Source organism: Heliconius melpomene, chromosome 19, assembly GCF_056956725.1.
Source record: "Heliconius melpomene rosina isolate 202511_hmr_F chromosome 19, ASM5695672v1, whole genome shotgun sequence".
NCBI lineage: Eukaryota > Metazoa > Arthropoda > Insecta > Lepidoptera > Nymphalidae > Heliconius > Heliconius melpomene.
This window is the reverse complement of record NC_140407.1, coordinates 13647807-13669410: the sequence shown is the minus strand read 5'-3', so window position 1 is coordinate 13669410 and position 21604 is coordinate 13647807. Positions and strand designations below refer to the sequence as shown.

Sequence of the window (21604 nt, the reverse complement as noted above, 5' to 3'; positions counted from 1 at the left end):
TTTAATCGTCGTAATTTGAAGTAAACTTTGCTTTCTGTTTTATATTGTTGTACCTAGATATAATAAAAATGGTTAAAAATAACTTTATAAAAAAACATATTTAAAACAGAAATAATTTATTTTTTTACAGTATTTAATATATTAACAAATTAATAACATATTAGAGCAAGTTTAGAAAGGAAGAAGAGCTGGACAATTGAAGTATTTGATGAATTTAAAATAATTCTTAATTAAATATTTATTAGTACAAATTTTTATTTGACTATGACTAGATGCGTTTTCTGCAACGGATTTAGAATTTTATAATTATTATTTAGTAATTGTTTATTACAGTTGTATTTCATGTTTGACACACAAGAATAATTTAACATGCATCCAGCTCATCATAAAATGATCCATCACAGTCAAAGTAATAAATTAAATATAGCCTCATTATGAACTAACAGTTGGTTTACTTATTTTATACAAATACAAGCATAAAAAATAGTGTAATATTCCAATGCAGAAAAACATGTTAATTAATTAATACATTTCGTTAAAAAATACTTTTAGTAAAATATATATAGCTATGTACGTCAGGCCTACGCCTTAGTTTTGTACTTTACGGCATGGTTTTCAAACATTAAATATAATTGACATGTTGGCAAACAGAAAGTTAATTTCATTGTGGCAAGCAAACACGCATATATTACATATTTCATTCACTTCACTAATACCTAAAAGATCAGTTGCGCCCGATTGGAGGCCGGTACCTAAGACGTGTTGTAGGTCATGTGGCTTGACATGAATATGTGACCTCAATTGAGTGAGATTCCAAGCAGACGCTGTTATTTACACAGCGTTTGATATACACATTGGCCGTGTAATATATTTTTTAACATTACTTATCGTAATATATATCTTTTATAGCTTCTAGGTTAACTCTACGTTGGCTGTAGACTGGCATTTACACTACATTTCATATTCTACTAATTAACGTGGCGGAGGTTGTGACGGCGCGTCTTCTAATTTACCCCACACGACGTTACACATTTCTCTCACAAGAGCTTGTTCGCCCGAATCTAGGTCTGGAGCTGGCCTCCTGCGCTCTCTCTCCACTGTTTCTCTTACTTCTAAAACTTGAAGTGCTCGGACTACAGCCTCGGGCCTTTCATTATGTCCAATTCCTAAGCCCTTTTCGGCTTCTAATCGCCTAATTTTTTGCTCCAAATCCTTAACATATTGTACAGTACGTTCAGCTAATTGAGGATGACTAATCGAAGGTGGTGGTAAGCGTGGAGCCTCTTCAACATTTGTACCACTGCTACTTCCATCACCATCATCTCTTTCTCGACCAACAGCTCTACCACAGTTGACACAAGGACTTCTCTCCCTTTCTTCATCTAAATAAAGGCACAACTCTTTTAACTCTAGATTATCTCTAATGAGTTCTTGTTGTTTATCGTCTAGTTCCCGTAGTTTGCTCTGATACGCTGAAACTTCTTGGCGCATAACTGACGCAGTGTATCTACCAAAACGTTGCCATTCTCGTGCCAGCTTCCGACCTTTTTGTCGATCATCATCTAAAAAGCAACATAAATCACGAAGTTCTTGATTATCTTCACTGAGACGGCGATTGGCTTCCTTTAAGGCTTTTATTTCATCTAAAAGAGTTTGAATTTGTCGCCTTTGATCTGTAGGCTGTCTCGAACTATCTGAATCGATACGTTTAGTAAATTTAAGCATGTCAGCCGATCTTCTATGAATTTGTTCTTCTTCTAAATTGCGCTGTATACGCTGCGTATCGTCTGCGCTTCTGGCACGAGCCGTAGCTTCCACGGGTTCGTGAACTATTGCTTTTGTAACAATTTCACCTGCAGGTCTGAGTACTCGACGCGCAGCTGGGGGCAAAGGGTAGCCCGGGGGATAGCCCTGTAGGTATTTTACTTGTGGATACGGTGCACCGGGATAGAGTAGTGGCATAGATCCTTGCGCCCCCAGAGAGTACGGAATTTTATTAGGGTCAATATGTTTTACAGCGTTTGGAGGTTTGAACTCTTTAGAGGTTGAATCCACAGTGCCCAGTTTAGAAGTCGCAGCGGCAGGTGGCGGCGGATGATAACGCGGTGGAAAGTTGACCGGTTCCGGGCCCTGTTTACCTACTTGTTGTTTGTGTTTAGTAAATTCGCCCGTATTCTGTCTGATTGACATTGTCGTTGACACCGAATCGCTAATGGTCATCAGCTCTATCAAGGCTTCATACCGGTCTCTGTACCGTTTCTAGGTACATTTCCAAATTGTGAAGTTTGCGTTCATATATCTGTGACAACATGAGTTCAACGCCTGGTCCTTGAATGAACAGAGGAGGGGAACGCCGCCGGCTGCGTAGGCTGTAGACCGTGGCATTCACACTATTAACTTGAAATATATTCTTAAGTCGCTATCTTTTAGGTTATTTTACTTATAGATATAATTCCGGTGTTATTTTAAATGAATAAATGTTTAGGTTTGAGGTTGTTTTTGTGTTATTGAAACCAAAACGTCCGACCACTTGTATGGCAAGTAAACGCGGGCACGCGCGAGCCGCGTAGACGTAACTGGCTCTACCTGTGCTGTGGCTGCGCAGGCTGTTGTGGCGTCTCACTATACCTCTCTCTCTCTCTCTCACCAATGTTAATCGCCGTCAGCCATTCAATCTCTACAATTACATAGACACAATATAAGCACGTAAATAATACGATTTCGCTTTTTTTCTTGCCACTCGCCAAATGTTGAAATACTGTAAATTGAATGTAGTGTCATAAGTTAATTTATAATAACAGCTCTAATTAAATAATTTAGTACAATGGGGAATAATTGTGGGATTTTAATGTGTTTTTGTACATTATAAACCAGTAGAAGAATTTCTGCTTTTACTTTCACATTACTAATTATAGCTATTGATTTTTATAAAAGTAAGAGAAGCAATGTAAAGCATCTAAATTTGTTCCTATTTTATCAATAATTATAAATGTTTTCGTTTACACGGGTATAGTACACAAGTAGGTACACCTATATATAGGGTAGGGTATATACTTTTAATGTATTTATTTAATACAACAAAGAAACAATAAAAAACGATATATAAAAATTTAAAAATGCTTGCTTATGGTAAATGAAAATGAAGACGAAGCGTAACCTAATACGTACCACCCTTAATTTAACGGAAGACGGGTGTGGTGATTGGTGAGTCATTATACTTGGTATCGTAATAAGGCACATCAGGGTAGGCAGAGGGAAAGAAAAGAAGTGTCTAGTGTTGAGACACTCTTTCCTCACTTTCTACCCAACTGTCGAGGCATTAAGTGTTGAATGTCAGAACTCATCGCTGCGCCTTGTCTATCAAAGCGAGTAAATGAAAATAAATATATATAATCATTTCCTTGAGCGGGAATCAAAACCACAACCACCGTGTTTACGGCCAGAAGGTGCCACACCGTGCGACGACAGCCCCATACCTCGGCCTCGTTCCTTAATATTATGTAGAAATTAAAGGATGTGAAATAACAAAGGCTTGTACAATCCATTAAGGTACACGTAGCGGGGAACAGGACCGCTGCCTAACAATTTAGCGACATATAGAAACAAAAAAAAACTTATGCATGCAAATATAACAAATTAGCTATATAAAAAATAAAATATTACGATTAATTCTAGTAAAAAAAAAACTGTTTCACGCTTTTTCCCGCATTTTAGATTAACTAGTGCTATGGCCTTCATCTTCCCTACTAATTAGTATAAGAAGGAAAGATTTTAAAAAAGCTGGTTTTTAACCGTATTATTATCTTCATGCAATCAATATAATGTGAAGTTATACTATCGTTTTAAGTAGCAAGGTAAGTAGGACGTTTGTCGTTTAATAGTGTGAATGTAAACCATTCTTGCAAAAAAAAATGCAATACCGTTAATAATTTGAAAGGCAGTAAACATAGCACTAAATATTAAGTGACAATATTTGTAAATGTAACAAAATGAAGGATGGTCGTGATGTCCTGATATACAAGAAAGCCAATGTACTAAAATCGATTCTACAAAGTGGAATAGGTAGAGTCGGCAGGTAGACCCTGACTGAGAAACACTTCCTGATGCTAGACAGAATGAAAAGGGCTTGGGAAGGTAAAGTAAAGTGAAAGAATCTAGAAAGACTATTTGACCAATAGCAATTGCTATAACTGAAAGCAAATTAAGAACTTATAATTCTAGTCATTATCTATGTATAACAAATATTATGTACATCTATACTTATTATAAAATCGGATCGGCATATTTTGTACATGGAAGATATATCTATAAGAAAAAATGTTATTAGCGGCATTTAATAACGTAAGAGTAACTTAAGAGAACCAAAAAATAATTATTAAAAAAAAATGGTCTGTTCGTCTGTGCGTTTTGTTCACGCTAATTTCATTGCAGTTTTCACTACCTACCTAATTCAGTGTAATTAGGTTGGTAAGCTGGCTTACCTTAACATTCAGGGTTTGTTTCATTTCAATATGTTTATAAATAAAAAAAATATATCATTTTAAAAAATGTTGTTCGACAAAATTTCTATAAATAACTGTTTTATTGAATTGGCTGAACATACTTTTTACTTGATTAGAAGAATACAAAAATAATGTAGATCAGTAAATGATGCGGGCGAAGCCGCGAGCGGGTCGCATAAGTATTTAATATATGTATAAGATACACTGATTCCACTATTGTCATATCAGTTCAATGTACCACATTTCACCAACGTTACAGTACTTACAGTTCAGTGCGACATCGACATGCAATAGCATACACAGCGGGTATACACGTAACGCGACCTGCAATCCGCGCCACCACCACCAGTAGGTGAGCAGCAAGGATGGCGCGCGTACTGCTCCTTGTGTGGCTCGTTTGTGCTTGTGGTAAGTTCATTAATTATATATTTAGTTTTATTAATTATTACGTTATATCAATATAAATAGAAATACAAATAATACTTCTTTTCTTAAGAGCATTACTCAGTTAATTAGTACTGTATACCTTCTTTAAATTATTGTATTATTATTATATTTTTTTCAATAAAAACATAAATTATTTAAATATAAATTTGTTTGTTATATTTTCCATGCAGGATTATAACAATCCATTAGTGATAAAAAAGTGACTATATAATTTGTAGGCATATGATGAGAAATTAGACTCAGATTTAACATTTTCTAACATGAAAATTTAAAAAAAACTTTAAATTAGAACTACAATAATTTTTGACTGTCTTTATAATTACTTTTTTAACGAAACAAAAAAATATATACTTTTTAAAAATATTTCGTTTCTTCTACAGGCGTTGTAGGTCAACGAAGGCCTATCAAGGAAGCCCTATTCTTGAACACTGACATGTTTAACAACTCGACTTTGGAAGATTGTGTATGGCGTCGTGAAAGGGAGCCCTGTCCCGATTCTAACGTTACCCTAAATCTATACACGGAAGCGGAGCCTTATAAAAAACAGGTAAATATTTTTTATGTTTGTGATTATCTTTAAAATAATGAATACAAGACAAAATTTAACCTTTAATCTTTTTACTATTGATTACTAAATGATAAATTGTAATTAAAGTAATATTTGTAGCAATAAATACAATTATGTAGGAATAACAAGACAATATTAGAAATATACATGGTTATCGCATACTTTTTAAAAAAACTGCATAGCGTTGAACTCTAATATATGAAAGCAATCAAAAATTAAAAAAAAAAAAAAATTCAAACAAATTATTATTTGGATTCATTTTTATTTTATTTTTACCTTCACGCTATATTTCGCGCATAGCAAGGTAGGCAGAGGTAGTCTGGAGACTAGAACCTAGAGCTCAGACGCTGCCGTCCCCAACTTTCCGCTGAATTCTTAGAATTTAAGTTTTTGAATATATTTCTCAATAAGAATGTTGTTTAATAATCGATTATTCTTTTTTTATTTTATAATTTACACATATATATATATATATATATATATATATATATATATATATGTATATTTTTACACTAAGAATTATGTATTATGTTTGATAGATACCTGTTACCAACTTATTACTATGAGTAAGTACTTATCTACTTTACTTGAGAACCTCCAAGCTATTGTTAATTTATGACTATCTAATTAATATCTGGCTGCAAAGTAGGTTAATCGGTTTTTATTATTTATTACTAAAGATGAATCGAAATTACTATATATTATAGATATATGAGAATTACTATAGATATATAATAATAGGTATAATTATTTATGAGAAATAATATTGAAATAGCTGAAAAACGCTGCCCTTGCCAATCCCCTGTAATGATAATAAAATTTCTTTCTCTTTTCTCAGAGATGTTCTCTTTTTTGTTATTGCACATAGGCTACAGTACTTATTTATATTAATTAATAAAAATACAAATATTTTTCATTTTTTATATAAATAAAAAAACTACTAGATGATCAAGAAACCAAAGTCAACATGTGGTATGACTAAAGATGATCATTGCATATTACACGTACTTGAACAGGTTTAAGTTTATTTTATTTATTAATATATTTTAATTTTACTTTTATTTATTAAGTGGTAGAAAAGAAAGAGTATACCCAGTAATATGTATGGTAAGTTATAGGTATAGCGATATTTCTGTTTAACACATGCAAATAAAACAAGTATGTTAAGCTTTTGATTTACTATTAAACTTAAATTCCACTTTCATCGTTCATATTTATGATCTAAAAATCACAAATTTATTTTAATAGAACAAACAAACTGTACAACTTCTTTGAGAAATATTACATTGGTCACGTTTTATTTGAGAAGATTAAATTTTTTGTAGTATTTTTTAAATTTTAATTTAGCTTAATTATAACAACAATGTGCCAATCATTTCACGGTCGAGCAGTGCCGTAGCGGACAGGCGCGCGGGTCGTCCGTTACACGCGTTTGGAGAATACAAAATAGATTATTCTGTTTAGAAAGTGTTTTCTATTCATTATATATACAAAGGATTGACGTTAAAATGTGTGTTTCCACTTTTTGGCTGAGCAAACTGCGAACTTAGCCCAAGTTCGCAACTCAACAGGAAACTGAGGCCTAGACAAATTGCAAAGGACATCATCCTCTTTGGATCTTATAAAATGCTAGATTTGCATGAAAACCATAGAAAAATGTGGTGTGTGGCTATAATGAAAGAAAAAATGTATTTAACCTTAAATTATTATTTCGTTTATAAATGAAACAAAAAAGATTTCAATATTTATCTTATCCCTGCGTTTTAATTGACAGAATCGATATTTATCTAGATAATTTGTAAGATATTGCCCAAACTGTTAATTATACTAAATAACACAAGACGTCTCTCACGTTTGAGGGTTAATTGTTATTGTATATTTAACTTCTGTGGAACTCTACACTACGTAACTTGAGTGTTGAACCTTGGCCCTTTGATGAAACTATATACTTAAAGCGACCTTCGCATAGGAAGACAAGAAACTGATGAAATTATTAGAAGATTTATTTTATAATTAATTTGTCTTTCAGAAAGATAGTAATGTAAAATTTATCAATAAACATATTTTTTTTAAATCTTTACATATTATTGACATAAATACATGAATCCTTAAATTTACTCGACGTATTTTGATGAGATTTTCCCTAATAGATAGATAAATAGGAAAGAAAACATCATATAATTATATGTTAAATATAAGCAGAACAATATTATATTAGAGTACTTTAATATACCTAGAGGCTTATAATGACATCATATTTTGTAATTATTTGTTTATTAACTTAAATTTCAGGTAGATTTATTTAGTGAAGATTGGCTACGACAGAGCAGCTGGGAACCTTCGCACGAAACCATTTTATTGATTCATGGATATGCGGGTGGCGACGACACGCTTCCAATTGTAGTATTGCGTGATGGTGAGTAGTATCTATTGTACACCATCTTTCTTAATATAGAGATATTCTGCTAGAGGCAGTTTGTAAACGCGACAGTTGTGGGTTCGACTCCCTCTCCGGGAAATGAATGATTTTCATTTTATAACACTGGTTAGAAAACTCTCGAAAAATTCAGAAAAAAAGAAAAAGAAATGTAATTTTACTTATTAGTTACTTTTCACTTATACTTACAACTAAATATAAAATAATAATTCGAAATCTTTAAAGTTCGTCAAATACACATATAATTTTTTAATTTCTATATAGTGGTTATTAATAATAAGTTTATCATTATTATAATTTTAAGTGAAAGTGTGCCCTGCAACGTTTGGCGCGGTTCGACGCAAGTACTCTGCACTTCTCACGACTTTCTCCAGTCAGTTCAATACCCTGATAGGGCATGCCAACATAGATAATTTGAAATATTAGCCACGAACTCTACGCCAATATTTGTTTATTTACCTATCATCATCAGCACCATCGACAACCATCTTGTGTCCACTGCTGGACATAGGCCTTCCCCAATTCTCGCCACCACATTCGATCCTTAGCTCTTCGAGCCCATCCATCGGAATACATCTACCTAGGCTAGACTATTTACCTATATAATAACTATTTACCTATATAACTCAATGCCGCGTTTTGTCTCGTTAGTGGTTCGAAAAGTGGGGAACGAATCGTCTTTACAGTGGGTTCCCTCCTCGTAACCTGCGGTGTGCGGGATACAGTGTAAAGCTTATTTGATTTAATTTTAATTTTCCTAGCTTACCTTCGTCGTGGGGGTTACAACGTATTCATGTTAGACTGGGGGCAGCTATGCCAGCCACCGTGCTATGTGGCAGCTGTGCACAACCTACGCCCCGTGGCCCGGTGTGTCGCGGAAGCCCTGGGGTCGTTGAGGAAAGCTGGCTTAAGACCTGACAGGCTCACATGTGTGGGTCATTCCCTCGGTGCTCACATGTGTGGCATCATGGCTAACTATTTGCCCTTTAGACTAAATCGTATTATCGGTAAGTACCTTTAATAAGTTTTCTTATCTTTTTATTAGGCGGGAACTTGGCGAGATATTTTGTTATTTTCCTTATAATTCATATTTAAAACTACAAAATCATTTTATAAATATTTATTTTTATTATTATATATATTATATAATTATAAAAAAAATCAAGATACTTTTAGCAATTTCACCATTACTTCTTCATACAGGATTGGACCCAGCGCGGCCCCTCATCAGGTCAGCGCCTGCACTCCGCCTGGACCCTGGAGACGCGCGCGCCGTCCACGTGATACACACCAACGCTGGCAGATACGGCGAGGGCGCACGTCTTGGACACGCCGATTTTTGTCTCAATGGCGGCAGAAGTCAACCGTTTTGTGAAGATACACCAAGTAAGTTTCTTAATTGCAAATTCATAATTAATTGCAAACATTGAAAGTCCCCAATTTGCCCTTACTTTTATATCGGATTCATTAGTGTTGACTTAATGTTTTTTTAGTACACCTTTATCCCTTTTCTTTTAAACATTCAGGCTTGTGTGGTGCAGGGGCAAGCGTACGGGAAATGACTTACCTTTCACTGAGTTACGCTACTCTACACAAAATGCCTTGAAAATTCAGCAGAAGGTGGGGTTCGGAGTGTCTTAACACTAGGTTCCCTTTGCCCACCCTGATATATGCAGGAAAAACATGAAGATGAAAAAAAAAAGCTTTAAACATTAATATAGTTTTTTACTGTTTTGACCTTACGCCCGACAAAACCTACAAGCCAAATTTCAGTTGAATACAGTGGTTTTGGCTATATATTATATATTAGTGAGTAAAAATAATCCTTTTCGACAGACGAAGCACTATGCAGCCACGTGTGGTCGATCTGCTACCAGGCGGAGAGTCTGTTCAGGGCGCGCGAGGCGGCGCCGTGCGGCCGGCGCTGCTCAGTGCGCGTGCCCCCCGCGCGCGCCGCCACGCTGCCCGTCCCCCTGGGACAACCCGCGCCCATGACGTGAGTGTTTTGTTCTATTTTCTTTACTAGTTTTCCTTTGCCTACCCTGCTATATGTTCACTAGGTAAGAAAACAATCAAAAGAAAGGAAAAAAATCTAAAATCAAATCTGTGCAGCCATCGACAGATAACTTCTAGGCGGCCACGACTCGTCGACCGTACTGTAATACAATGAAAATAATAATCAACAATTTACAGAGCATCCGGGGCATACTGCTTAGAAGATTTCACAGCACCATTTTGCCCGTCGACTACCGGGCTCGCAGAAGGCGACGAGAGGTGTTGTCTGGACGCGCAGTACGCGGCCGCGGCGACCACCACTGCCAAACCCACCCGCCCACGACCACGCCCAGTCGCCAGGTTACGCGCAAGGATAATTAAATTAGAATATGATTCCAATAACACTTTAGATCATTATTAATTTTATTGAATATTTGCGAAATTAACTTATTTTCATTTAAGAAATTAAATTGTTATCTAATTAGATAGAAAGTTAGGGTCGTGATATGCTTCGTTTATGTGATTTAAAAATAACAAAGCTTTACACAAATACACAAGAGATGTATTATATTTATTTTATGAGGAGTCTTTAAAGAAATCTAAATCTATCCTCGAGTCTAAACAGTCGAATATTTATTTCTGATATATGTTAGTCATTAAATTAAACATATTTATTTCTACTCAAATACCTACTCATTATATAAATAAACCAAAATATTTAAATGAGGCCGTCGCACTATGGGAAATCGAGGACTGTATCAGATCAAAAATCGATAACTTTTTTATTTGTTAAGATAAGCAATTGAATTTTTGCACAAGCATAAAGTATAAAATAGTGCGTTAGGTGATGTTCAGATATTATACTTTTATTGGAGAATATATATATAAAAAAATAATGAAAAGAAAAGTTTTCAGTAAATAATAGTAAAAATTAAAGGAATAATAGTAAAAATGTATTATTAAATTAGTTTATTATTATTCCCGACTGCTAAGAAAGGGTTATGTTTTTCCCGCGTATTTTGTATGTATGTATGTACGTATGTATGTATGCAATATACTTTATTACCTTGTATCTCCAGAACCGCTGAACGGATTTATATAATTGAGGTATCGTTATATTCGCTTTAGCAGCCCAAGTGTTCTTAGGTAGGTGAGGTTAAAAAATAATAATCATGGCGGCTGTGGGACGCCATTGGACTTAGTGAAAAAAAAATTTTTGGTTTCGAATACCACAATATGGGTATCAAATTCAAGAGCTCAACACGAGGATTTCAAAAAGGTATATCATGATTATCATTACCATAATGAATCCTAACAAAAAATTGAAAAATAAAAAAATATTTATTAAAAAACAAACACCCTGACTGTATAAATCTGAAAAGAAATTAACAAGCCCAATAGTTTATTAGGATGAATAGTCGGGACCTATAAGTAATTCTTCAATCAATAAAATCTTTACTAGGAACCTCAAATAATTTAAATAGGTGCTAATTCTTCTCCTATTGAATGTAAACCTGCACCTTCAATGTATGGGAGTGGATAATTCACGCTTGAAACACTAAAAGTATTCCTCATTTTGAAATTTAGTGAAAACACTTAATAATCAAACGTCTGTTAGTAATTTTATTACTAATTTGTAATAGTTTTTTTAAATTAATTCACTCTTCATATAATTTCATAAATGAGGGTAGTGTGAATAAATGATTGTGCAAAATGGAGATAAAACGTCCTTTTATCAATAAATAACAATAATTTTATGGAAATTTACCGCAATCTGATCAATTAAATAGTAAAACATTAGAAACTACAATAGATAGAGTTTTCGTGTCCCCTGACTTGTGTCATAGTTTTCGTGATAACTTCTCAGTCTGCAGGTCTCTGCAGCTGATTTTTGATAAATGTTATTTATGAATATCTGGACTATAAAACAACATCAAATATAACGCGTCGGGAGACGTCGGTAACTGTTAAAAGTCTCGATGAACTTTAAACACGTACCTTTTTTCTCTTCACTTATTGTTAATATTTTTTATAAAAATATAGTCACGATATCCACAATATAATAATTGTTTTAAAATCTACATACTATAGGCTTTTCAAAAATATATAACACTTTATACCTATTTGCACATTTTTTTTAAGAAAATTATGTTTAAAGTATCAAAGTGAACTACCTGAAATAGACTCACGAATGACTATTTTTCACGATGAATAAATATATATTCCAAATGTAATTCACGAAAAAATAATTCATACCATTAAAGTTCCACTCTTATACTACTAATTAAAAAAAGAATGCGTCAGGGACGACTTTGAAAAAATGACTTTTTGATCTACCGTTGTTCTGCCATTGTCCATAGTGCGTCGTGGCGCAAATGGCACAAGAGTGTGACTGATACTCCTCGAAGCCTCCAGTATTCGTTGGAAAATGGGGTACAGTCTGAACACTAGGTTCCCTTTACCTACCCTGCTGTGTACGGGATAGTGCGTGAAGCTGATAATATTTATGCTTACTTAAAGTGCTTTACCTAAAAATGTTTTAAATAAACAAAATGATTAAGCTTTAACGTAATTTTTTTTCTTCTATATAAAACATGTTAGGTACAGATTGAATAGTACCTATATGTTATGAAGTTCTATGTCATTTAAGTATAATTTGTCGTTAATTGTTTATAATAAATTAAGTAGAGAGTACAACAATTGTGAGTGATTGTGTTTTACCGAAGAATTATTTTTGATAAATAAATTATTTTCTATTTACTACGATGTTTTATTTCATGAAATTTGTAACAAACTAAGGCTCACTGTAGACGCGACGGTAGTAGGTTCCATTTCCTCGAGGACACTTCTGTTAGTTATTTCATTTCCAAGCCTCATATCAAGATAAAGCGCGGCGTCGAGTTCCGCCAATAAACACGAAATGTCTCAAAAAAAAAGTAAAATAACTTTTATTTTATTTCACATCGAAAATAACACTAATATATTGTTGAAATTGTAAAACTTGATTGTAAACATTCGACAGCCCTTTATATCCTACTATTATTTTAAAAACCTTTGCGCTCATTTTCAGTACTTCAAAATAACACATTACGACAGTAAGTAAAACAAGAACATAAACTTATATGAATTCATTAATGACTATATATTATAGGCTACATTGTCAACTTTTGTTCCCGGACATTAGAAGAGAGAGGAGAGCCGCTTTTTCCTTCTCTTTCTTCCTCACCACGTCTAAGGCGCGAGTCTTCCAAGTACTCTTACGAAGCTTGATTGGACGACTACCCACATAGCGACCTAAAACGTTATTAATAATACCTAAATTATATTATATCTAAATATATTTACTCTACTCTACTTTATTCTTAGGCCGTCGTAGCCCGATTGCACAACGGTATGTATGTTAACACGACAGTTGTGGATTCGATTCCAACTCAGAGTTATTGAAATATTTAATATTTTCATTTTCTCATAGGTAAAGCACGTCGTTGAATTCCGCCACTCAACACGCAATGAGAAAAGTGGAAGACGGAGTGTCTTACCACTAGGTTCCCTCTGTTTATCCTGCTATGTGCGGTATAAGGTGTGAAGCTAATAATAAAAAAAAATCATTTATATGATGAAGTTATAAGCAGAACCTTGCATTAATTAAACAAATATAATAACATTAAATTATTGACAACTGTCTTACCGTCCATTTCCTTCATAGCTTTGATAAAGTCTCCGGGGTCTTTAAAGCTGACAAATCCAAACCCTTTGCTTTTATTTGTCCTCTTATCTCGAATAACTTTCGCTCGTTGAAACGACGTGTACTTGCCGAAAGTTCGTGTCTAAAAAATTTTTACGTATTCATATTATAATATTAATATTTACTAGAGAACCAACTCTCCTTCCGCACATTTGCCGTAAAAAAAACCCCTTTTTACAAAGTTTTCGCCTCATGTATTAATATATAATTATATTTTTTAAAGTATTTCTCAATTTATATATATGTATATACTTACTAGTAACTCATCGGTGACGTCATTCCCTAGGTCCCCGCAGAACATTCTAAAATCATCATCAGGCCAGTCCAATAACGTAACATCCTCCCACACCTGTCCCCCGGCTGTTCTCACTACCTGGAATTTATGTAATTGTATTAATTACCAAAACAAAGAAACATGATTGATTCTATTTTATTATTATTCTAAAATTAATCAAGATGTCAATGTCGTGTTTAGTCGCACGCTTGAGCCCTTGAGGCAGTTATGGTGCAGGAACGAAAGAGTGTGACTGTAAATATGAGAGTTGTGAATTCGATTTTCACTTGGAGGAATATAATATTTAATATTTTTTATTTTCTCGCACTTGTAACGAGGCAAAACGCAGTGTTGAGTTGCACCACTCAGAAATTAAAAATTAGAATATGGTGGAAAACAGAAGTGAATTAATAGGAGCGGAGTGTATTAACACTAGGTTCCCAGGTTCCCTCCTTCTCTGAATAAGTAAAAGTGAAGCATTGAGTTCTACTTAATAGAATATCTTGACAGTAAGTTCTTTCTGCGTTCTCTTCAAGTTGCGGGATAAGTAAAGCTGAAAAAAACACCATGTAATTTTTCTCTATACCTTTCGATGTTTCTTTTCCTTTTTAGCTTTTTGCACGGGCTCGATAACGACAGGCGCCGGCGGTGGAGGGGCCGGCGCGGGAGGAGGGATCTCCAATACCTCAATCTCTTTTGGTGGTGATTGTTGACGTTCTCGCTTCTGTAAATTAAAATAAGTAAATAAATCAGCTTCACACTGTATTCCGCACACTGCACGTTAGGCAGAGAGAATCTAGTGTTAAGATATTCCATTTCCCACTTTACGCTTTGCCTTGACACCAGATCAAAGAAATGGAAATAAATATTTCATCTCCTCGAATGGGGATCAAAACCACAACCAGTCGCTTTTACATTCACACTTTGTGCCCCTGCGCCATGACTGGCGTCAAAAACAACTTAACTGGTATTTTTATTAATCTTAGCCATTGACATACAGTGTACGAGGTCAAAGCTGAGCATTGCATTTGTGTAAGTCTTCATATATTGGTTAGGTGTCACGTTTTTGACAATCGGCCAAGACCTTTTAGTGCTCAAGCAATAAAAAATTATTTAGATACATCACACACACAAACAATCAAACAATGAAATCACACAAAAATTATTTGTGAACTGCTGTTTTAACTTACTCGTTTCTTCCCTTCATGTTTGTCTTTCTTTGTATCATCTTCTTTTGGTTGTTTATACAACTTAGGTGCAGCTGATAATATAACAGGTTGGGGCTTTGGAGGTGGTGGTGGTATTAACTGAGGTCCTGGAACACCTGGTCTGAGAAACGGCATGGGACCTAGGAAGTCACCTGGACCAGGTGGACGAAGTCTTTGAACCTAGAAAAGATATTTTTCTTTAGCTTCACACTGTATTTCTCATATAGAAATATATATATATATATATAGTTATGCAATGGAAACCTAGTGTTAACATACTCCATTCTCCATTTTCTGCCAAATTCTAAATTTTTTTAAAGTAAGTTATGGACCAATACAAAAAAATTGTTCTGCTGGTGCCATAAATCAATTTGTCCTAATTAAAATAACTTATGAGGCCCTTATGGTGCTGCCACACAGCAATGTGACAGTAAATACATCAGCTGTGAATGTGATTCCTACTCAAGGGTATAAGTATTTTCATTTTCTAGCTTCACAATGCCTACAGAATTCAGCAGAATTTGGTCAATGGAGTGACTTAACACTAGGTTCCCTCTGCCTACACTTGAAAGTATACAATGTTTATAAATTAATTATACTTAAAAAATATATTTTTTCTTTATTGGTCTATTATTATTTTGTAGATAAGTTACACATACATTCAGTTAGACTAGTAAAATTATAATAACACTTTGCTTGTCTAGCAGTCTCTGTATTACCATACAGAGTGCTGTAACAGTAACAAGTTGAAACTTGAAAGACAAGTGTTAAGTGTGAGGTAACAATAATACATATATATATATATATATGTATATATGGCATGATAATGAATACAAATAACTTACAGATGCAGGTACCATCATCGATGGAGGTGGAGGTGGCGGTGGCACTGCAGGATACATCAGTCTAGCACCCATAATAGATGAATCAAATGTTTGTATTATCGCCGGTGGTGGAGGAGGTGGTGGCATCGCTCGCTCTAATTGTTGTTGAACAACTCCGAAAGTGCTAGCCCCTATCACCGGCCGAATAGCAACCATTTCCGATCCCGATATCTCTGCCTCGAATCTAGAATTAACAACAAAATAACAATGTAAATTAACTTAATGGTATCTTATTTTGTTTTCAATAAAAACATTTATGTGAAAGCTACGATTAATACGATCTCACGTCTTACCGGGACATTTCATCCTGCATCTGCTGAAATTTACTGGAGTCGTCCATGTTGCTGCACGGTATAACTAAAAGAAATCCAAAACGTTTACGTAGTAATGCACTTAATTGTTTTTTTTAAATAAATCCTTTAATACTACATACATGAAACTGCATTATATCAGCTCAGTTGGTAATGCACGCTTCTCTCGTAAATGTTTTTGATGATGATATAAATCTATCTAGCTCAATATGTAATAAACATTAATTAAACATTAGCAAGAACATTAGTTAGGACCACATTAGGACACAAGCAAGAAAGGGAGAGTGAGGAAATAAAAAAATGTCACGATTGTAGCTGACGGCCTGACAGTTTAAATTTTAATATAGACTATATATAGCAAATAAAATGAAAATTTAATTTATCTTAAATTGAATAATTACTATTAGATATTATTAAATTTTGTAGAAATATAAAATTATTATGAAACTCAAGGATGCTAAAATGAAGAAGTTTCATAAAAAACAAACAAAAGCATCGATATTTTTTAAAATAATAGTGTTATTAATATTTTAATAAATAATTCTAGTAATATATACTTAGATTTATTAGCACTAAATCACTACGAGGTAAAAAAACATTAAGATTGAACTTGAAGATATAGTTTTTTGTAAGTGGCGACTGGTTTGGGAATTGAGCATCAGCACAGACAATGACAACTAAAAATGATTTTGTATATTAAACAAGGATACATATATATATACTAGATATTAAACGACAAATGACAATGACAGCAAAAGATTTTTTTTAGTTTAAAAGACCTCGACTTGAATTAAATATTTTAATTTTAAAATTGAATATTCTTTTAATAACAAATCAATAAAAAAACTACAATGATTGAAGAAGATACTAAAACAATTTGGTGTGGAAATTTATCAGAACAAGTAACTGAAGAATTGCTTTACGAACTCTTTTTGCAGGTTTGTTATTAACTATTTATCTTTTATTTCTTATATTAATATATAAATATCATTATTTTTATCTTCCATTGCCAGGCAGGTCCGTTAGAAAAAGTGAGAATTGCGAAAGACAGAGATGGTCGTCAGAAGAACTTTGCATTTATAACATATTGTCATGACGTTTCAGTACCTTATGCTGTTAGATTGTTTCAAGGTACCTCACTGTTTCATAGGAAGTTGTCTTTACAAGAAAGGGGCAGACCTGCACTTCTCCAACCTCCTATAAGATGTTATGGATCTGAGTTTACTTTTGAAATTAAAGACAATATATCAAATGAGTTTGTTAATATGACTGACAAGCTTCGAGAAGAAGTGCCTGTACCTATTCATGTACCTACACAGAGACAAGAAGCAAATGATAAACTAGTAATGGCCAGCCTTCAAGGTAATTGGTCTCACAGGCATCATCCTTACAGGAATAAAGAAAAAACAAATAATCAAGATAAGTACATGCAAAGAGGCCACGATAACTATAGAAATCGTAATAATTGGAAAAATAAAAGAGATTATAGGACACGAAGAAGGGATTAATATACTCTTTAACATTTTAAAATGACTTGTTCTATACTTATAGTTTATATTATAGTTATTGTTATATTAAATATCAAATTAATAACAATTTATATAAAAACAAACTAAAACAATTATGCAATTACTGATCTTTTTATTTAACATGAGGTTTTTATCATTTTTGTACATAACATTTAACCAACTATATATGTATTTTTTTAATATTGAAAACTTCATGACAACTTCTTAAATTTTAACATTATTTATGGATCCCATAATCAAAGTCATCTTCATCGTTCATTTCATTAAGATGTTTTGCTAGTAAATGATATTGTTTTCCATTCCTACCTATACATAACAATCAGAACAAATGAACATTCTAAAATAATTTATTTTATATGTTACTTATAAATTATAAAAAAATATTGTTTTATTGCATTAATATATATAAATAGACCACTTCATGTATTTTTGAATATAGATTTTATACAGAAAATATATATAATTTATATTCATCTAAGTATAGTTGTATTGTGTACTCTTTGTGGCTTATTACACTCTCACCACTTCATTAGCGATACCCTTGAAGTCTTCCTGAAGATATATAAAAAAAATGGTATTTTATCTTTATTGTGAATAAGTACTTGTAAAAGTATACTTGACAATTTATTTTGAAAGAGAATTCAACATAAGTTTTATGTCTACCTTTTTATTGTAACGTTTTAGGCATTCTTTTATTGCTCATTCTCACAATGCTACCACATGGTAATATTTTTAATGGTTTATATTACAATTCTGTACAAATGGTGCGCAGTGGGACAGCTTCTGACTGTAAATGATGGTTGTGGATTTGATCTCAAACCATCGAGGATTGAATTATTTTCATTTTCCCAAGTTAGTAATTAAAGTTAAATCAATGTGCGTCTTTGGGTTTCGCCAATCGACACACAATGGCCAAAATCGAGTGGGAACGACACTAGTTGCCTCTGCGTTCCCTGGAAAAAAAAATATATCTGCCACTAGCTATACAGTATATTTTTAATCACTTCCATTATTTAACATTTAAATAAGAATTAAATTTGATTTTTAAGAACTAAGTAATCAAGACTAATAACAAGAAGGCATCGCGCCGTCTTCCTCATTTCACTCTTTAATGCTAAAAAAACTTCGAATATTCTAATTGATTATTATTCAATTAGCACATTCGAGGTCAATAGCACAAACTGTGAACACGACTGATTGTGGGTTCGATTCCACTGAAATTTTGGTGTAGAGGCAAAACGCGGCGTTCAGTTCCGCCATCCAACGTGCAATGTCTCCAGAATTCGGCAGAAAGTTGGGAACGGAGTGTCTTAACACTATGTTCCCTCTGCCTACCCTGCTGTGTGTGGGATACATTGCTTCGTTATCAAAGCGAGGGAAAAGAAATTAAATATTTCACTCCATTCAAGTGTTGGAAACGAGCCCACAACTGCTTAAAGTCGCTTGTGCCTCTGCGCCACGACGGCCGCACGGTGCTAGTAGATATGCATTATTATTATCTTTATCTACTCACTACATACTTAATCATCTTGTCTTTTGCCATAAAAGAAATATTCATAAATTATAACATTAACTTACAAGTTTATTTTTATATCTGTGCGCGACGTATCCAAGTATTTCATAGATAAAGACACAAGACACTCCATACAAAGCTAACGACATGATCTTTTCATCCATATCAAGAATATCTGATTGTAGTATTTTGAATATCAAATAGGAGCAAAACAATCCACGTAAAGAGAGGAACAGCAGTAAATATGATATTTCTACTAAAAAGTATATAATGCCTTTCCCATAACCCAAATCTCTCAGTAACCTGTAATAATAAGTTAAGATAAACATTAAGAATTGAAGTAAAATTTTGCTATTGGGATATGAATTTTATTTAAACCATAATTTATAAATTGATGTTATCGTAGCGCTGTTGATAAACAACTGACTGTATCCACGATTGCTGTGGTTCATTCTGCGATTTGGTCGTACAATCTACAGATTTGGGTTCTACCACTCAACATTGGTAAAAAAAATAAAGTTAGGCTAGTGCAAAGAAACTCCCATCCCCACTTTCTACCATATTCTGGAGGTATTGCGTGTTGAGTGGCAGAACTCAACGCCGCGCTTTTGTCTCGGCACCAGAACTAAGAAATAAATATTTCACTTCCTCGAGTGGGGATCGAACCCACAACCGTCGCGTTACAGTCAAACCCTGGTGCCGCTGCGCCACGACTGCCTGTTGTGTCGGGTATGCTCAACATTGGTCTTGCAATATAACCGGATAGTACCTACTGAAGAAGTGACATAATTCAATTCTTTAGGTACTCGTAAAATGTAAATAACATTGAGGATAAAATATAAATTGGAAATTTTTTTACCATCGTGTTTGAAGTAAAGGATTGGTAATTTCCATGAGAGCAAGGGTACAAGCAAATGTACAACCAGCGTATGGTTTGTTCATATACATGTTAACAGAATACAAAGAGCTCAAGTGGTGGCACAGAATTACATAGCTGTTAGTCCAGTATATAAGACACCAGAGTAAATCAAAGGCAAAGTATCCCCACGACCATATCATCAGGGCGTAGTCGACATTCGTAATTTTTGCTAAAAAAATACTAAAATACTTATTAAATAAGTAGGTGATGTAATGATGGACACAGTACTTACTAAAGAAAAAAACATTTAAATTAAATATTGCATAATATACAGTAAGTATTTATTACAGTTTTAGACAAGTAGGTAGTACTGCCTGTGACTACCCTGCTGTGTGCGGGATACAGCGTACTCGTACATGGGTACTCGTACATGACGAAGCGGTAAAACAAGAAAAACAAAAGTCGTGGACACAACGCTGTTCTTGATGACCACAACACGTCAGAACATTAGAGGATGCAATGTAGAAGAATTTAAAGAAAAAGTAAGTCTGATTATATATCTGTAATAATAACAATTATTTTTGAATGATTTTGGCTCTATATTTAGTGATCACTCATACAAATACAAAGCTCAGCTTAAGCATTGCGAACTATTGCTAAGTATAAATAATAAGTAATAATAATAATGCAAAAAATAAAAGAATCCGGCTAAATGAAAAGTATATTATATTATAGACTTAGAGTAAATACATTTAGTTTCTGCCAAAAATAATTTTATAGTAAATTAGTAAATACTTACCGGTGAGCCTGCATTTATCAACAGTAGTCACACCACATTGTATCAGGCCAACTACGGTCCCGACGGTTCCGTGCAGTAGCGTTACTAGTCTAGAATGGAACTCTGGACTACGGTCAGGTCTAGAGTCAACGCTCCATAAATAGCTACATCCCCAGAAAATGAACGAGGAAAGCTTGAGAATCGATGGTGTGGATAATTCATGATCCCAAGCCATGCCACCATTATTGATGACAGTTTTTCTATTATTTTCGTTTGGTCATGGTTTTGTAAATGAGCAGATTTAGATTTGTCATATTATAGATTTGACATTTATATTTTATTTATGTAACTGACGTAACTGTTTTGTCTGTGTTCAACGGGTAAATTTAATTTGCGGTGACTAAATAAGCAAGATTATTTTGTTTTGAAAAAAATATTACCTATATATATGTTATAGGTGTACCTACCAACTTATAAATGGCTTACAAAAAATCGGCAAAGGCATTCAAAGCAAATTTTGTTTTTAGTAATTATAATCCAATTAAACTTTACAT

At 33.7% G+C, this 21604-nt stretch overlaps 5 protein-coding genes across 6 annotated transcripts; 2 read left to right on the top strand and 3 right to left on the bottom strand.

Moving 5' to 3' along the window:
- Window positions 1–99: 99 nt before the first annotated feature.
- On the bottom strand, window positions 100–2598 carry Ccdc85 (coiled-coil domain-containing protein 85). Its single transcript, XM_085203608.1, has one exon. The coding sequence runs from the start codon at window positions 2218–2220 to the stop codon at window positions 973–975; it is 1248 nt and encodes a 415-aa protein (XP_085059734.1). The 5' UTR covers window positions 2221–2598; the 3' UTR covers window positions 100–972.
- Window positions 2599–4760: 2162 nt separating this feature from the next.
- Window positions 4761–12709, top strand: LOC146528927 (pancreatic triacylglycerol lipase-like). Its single transcript, XM_085203606.1, has 7 exons — window positions 4761–4910; window positions 5330–5496; window positions 7810–7933; window positions 8716–8961; window positions 9158–9340; window positions 9791–9950; window positions 10148–12709. The coding sequence occupies exons 1-7, from the start codon at window positions 4868–4870 to the stop codon at window positions 10368–10370; spliced, it is 1146 nt and encodes a 381-aa protein (XP_085059732.1). The 5' UTR covers window positions 4761–4867; the 3' UTR covers window positions 10371–12709.
- Window positions 12710–12872: 163 nt separating this feature from the next.
- LOC146528926 (uncharacterized) lies at window positions 12873–16680 on the bottom strand. The gene is made up of 8 exons (XM_085203607.1): window positions 16494–16680; window positions 16354–16417; window positions 16022–16244; window positions 15159–15356; window positions 14555–14692; window positions 13951–14067; window positions 13638–13776; window positions 12873–13243 (listed from the first exon to the last, which is right to left on the bottom strand). The coding sequence occupies exons 2-8, from the start codon at window positions 16398–16400 to the stop codon at window positions 13110–13112; spliced, it is 996 nt and encodes a 331-aa protein (XP_085059733.1). The 5' UTR covers window positions 16401–16417; window positions 16494–16680; the 3' UTR covers window positions 12873–13109.
- Window positions 16681–17077: 397 nt separating this feature from the next.
- LOC146528925 (uncharacterized) lies at window positions 17078–19771 on the top strand. The gene is made up of 2 exons (XM_085203605.1): window positions 17078–17309; window positions 17385–19771. Exons 1-2 carry the CDS (start codon window positions 17223–17225, stop codon window positions 17877–17879), a joined length of 582 nt encoding a protein of 193 aa, XP_085059731.1. The 5' UTR covers window positions 17078–17222; the 3' UTR covers window positions 17880–19771.
- On the bottom strand, window positions 18071–21580 carry LOC146528924 (TLC domain-containing protein 5-like). Of its 2 annotated transcripts, none has more exons than XM_085203604.1 (4): window positions 21072–21580; window positions 20273–20501; window positions 19479–19716; window positions 18071–18206 (listed from the first exon to the last, which is right to left on the bottom strand). In XM_085203604.1, the coding sequence occupies exons 1-4, from the start codon at window positions 21283–21285 to the stop codon at window positions 18177–18179; spliced, it is 711 nt and encodes a 236-aa protein (XP_085059730.1). In that variant the 5' UTR covers window positions 21286–21580; the 3' UTR covers window positions 18071–18176. The 2 variants fall into 2 exon arrangements, with proteins under 2 accessions (XP_085059730.1, XP_085059729.1); XM_085203603.1 differs by lacking the exon at window positions 18071–18206 and adding an exon at window positions 18315–18452.
- Window positions 21581–21604: the final 24 nt, after the last annotated feature.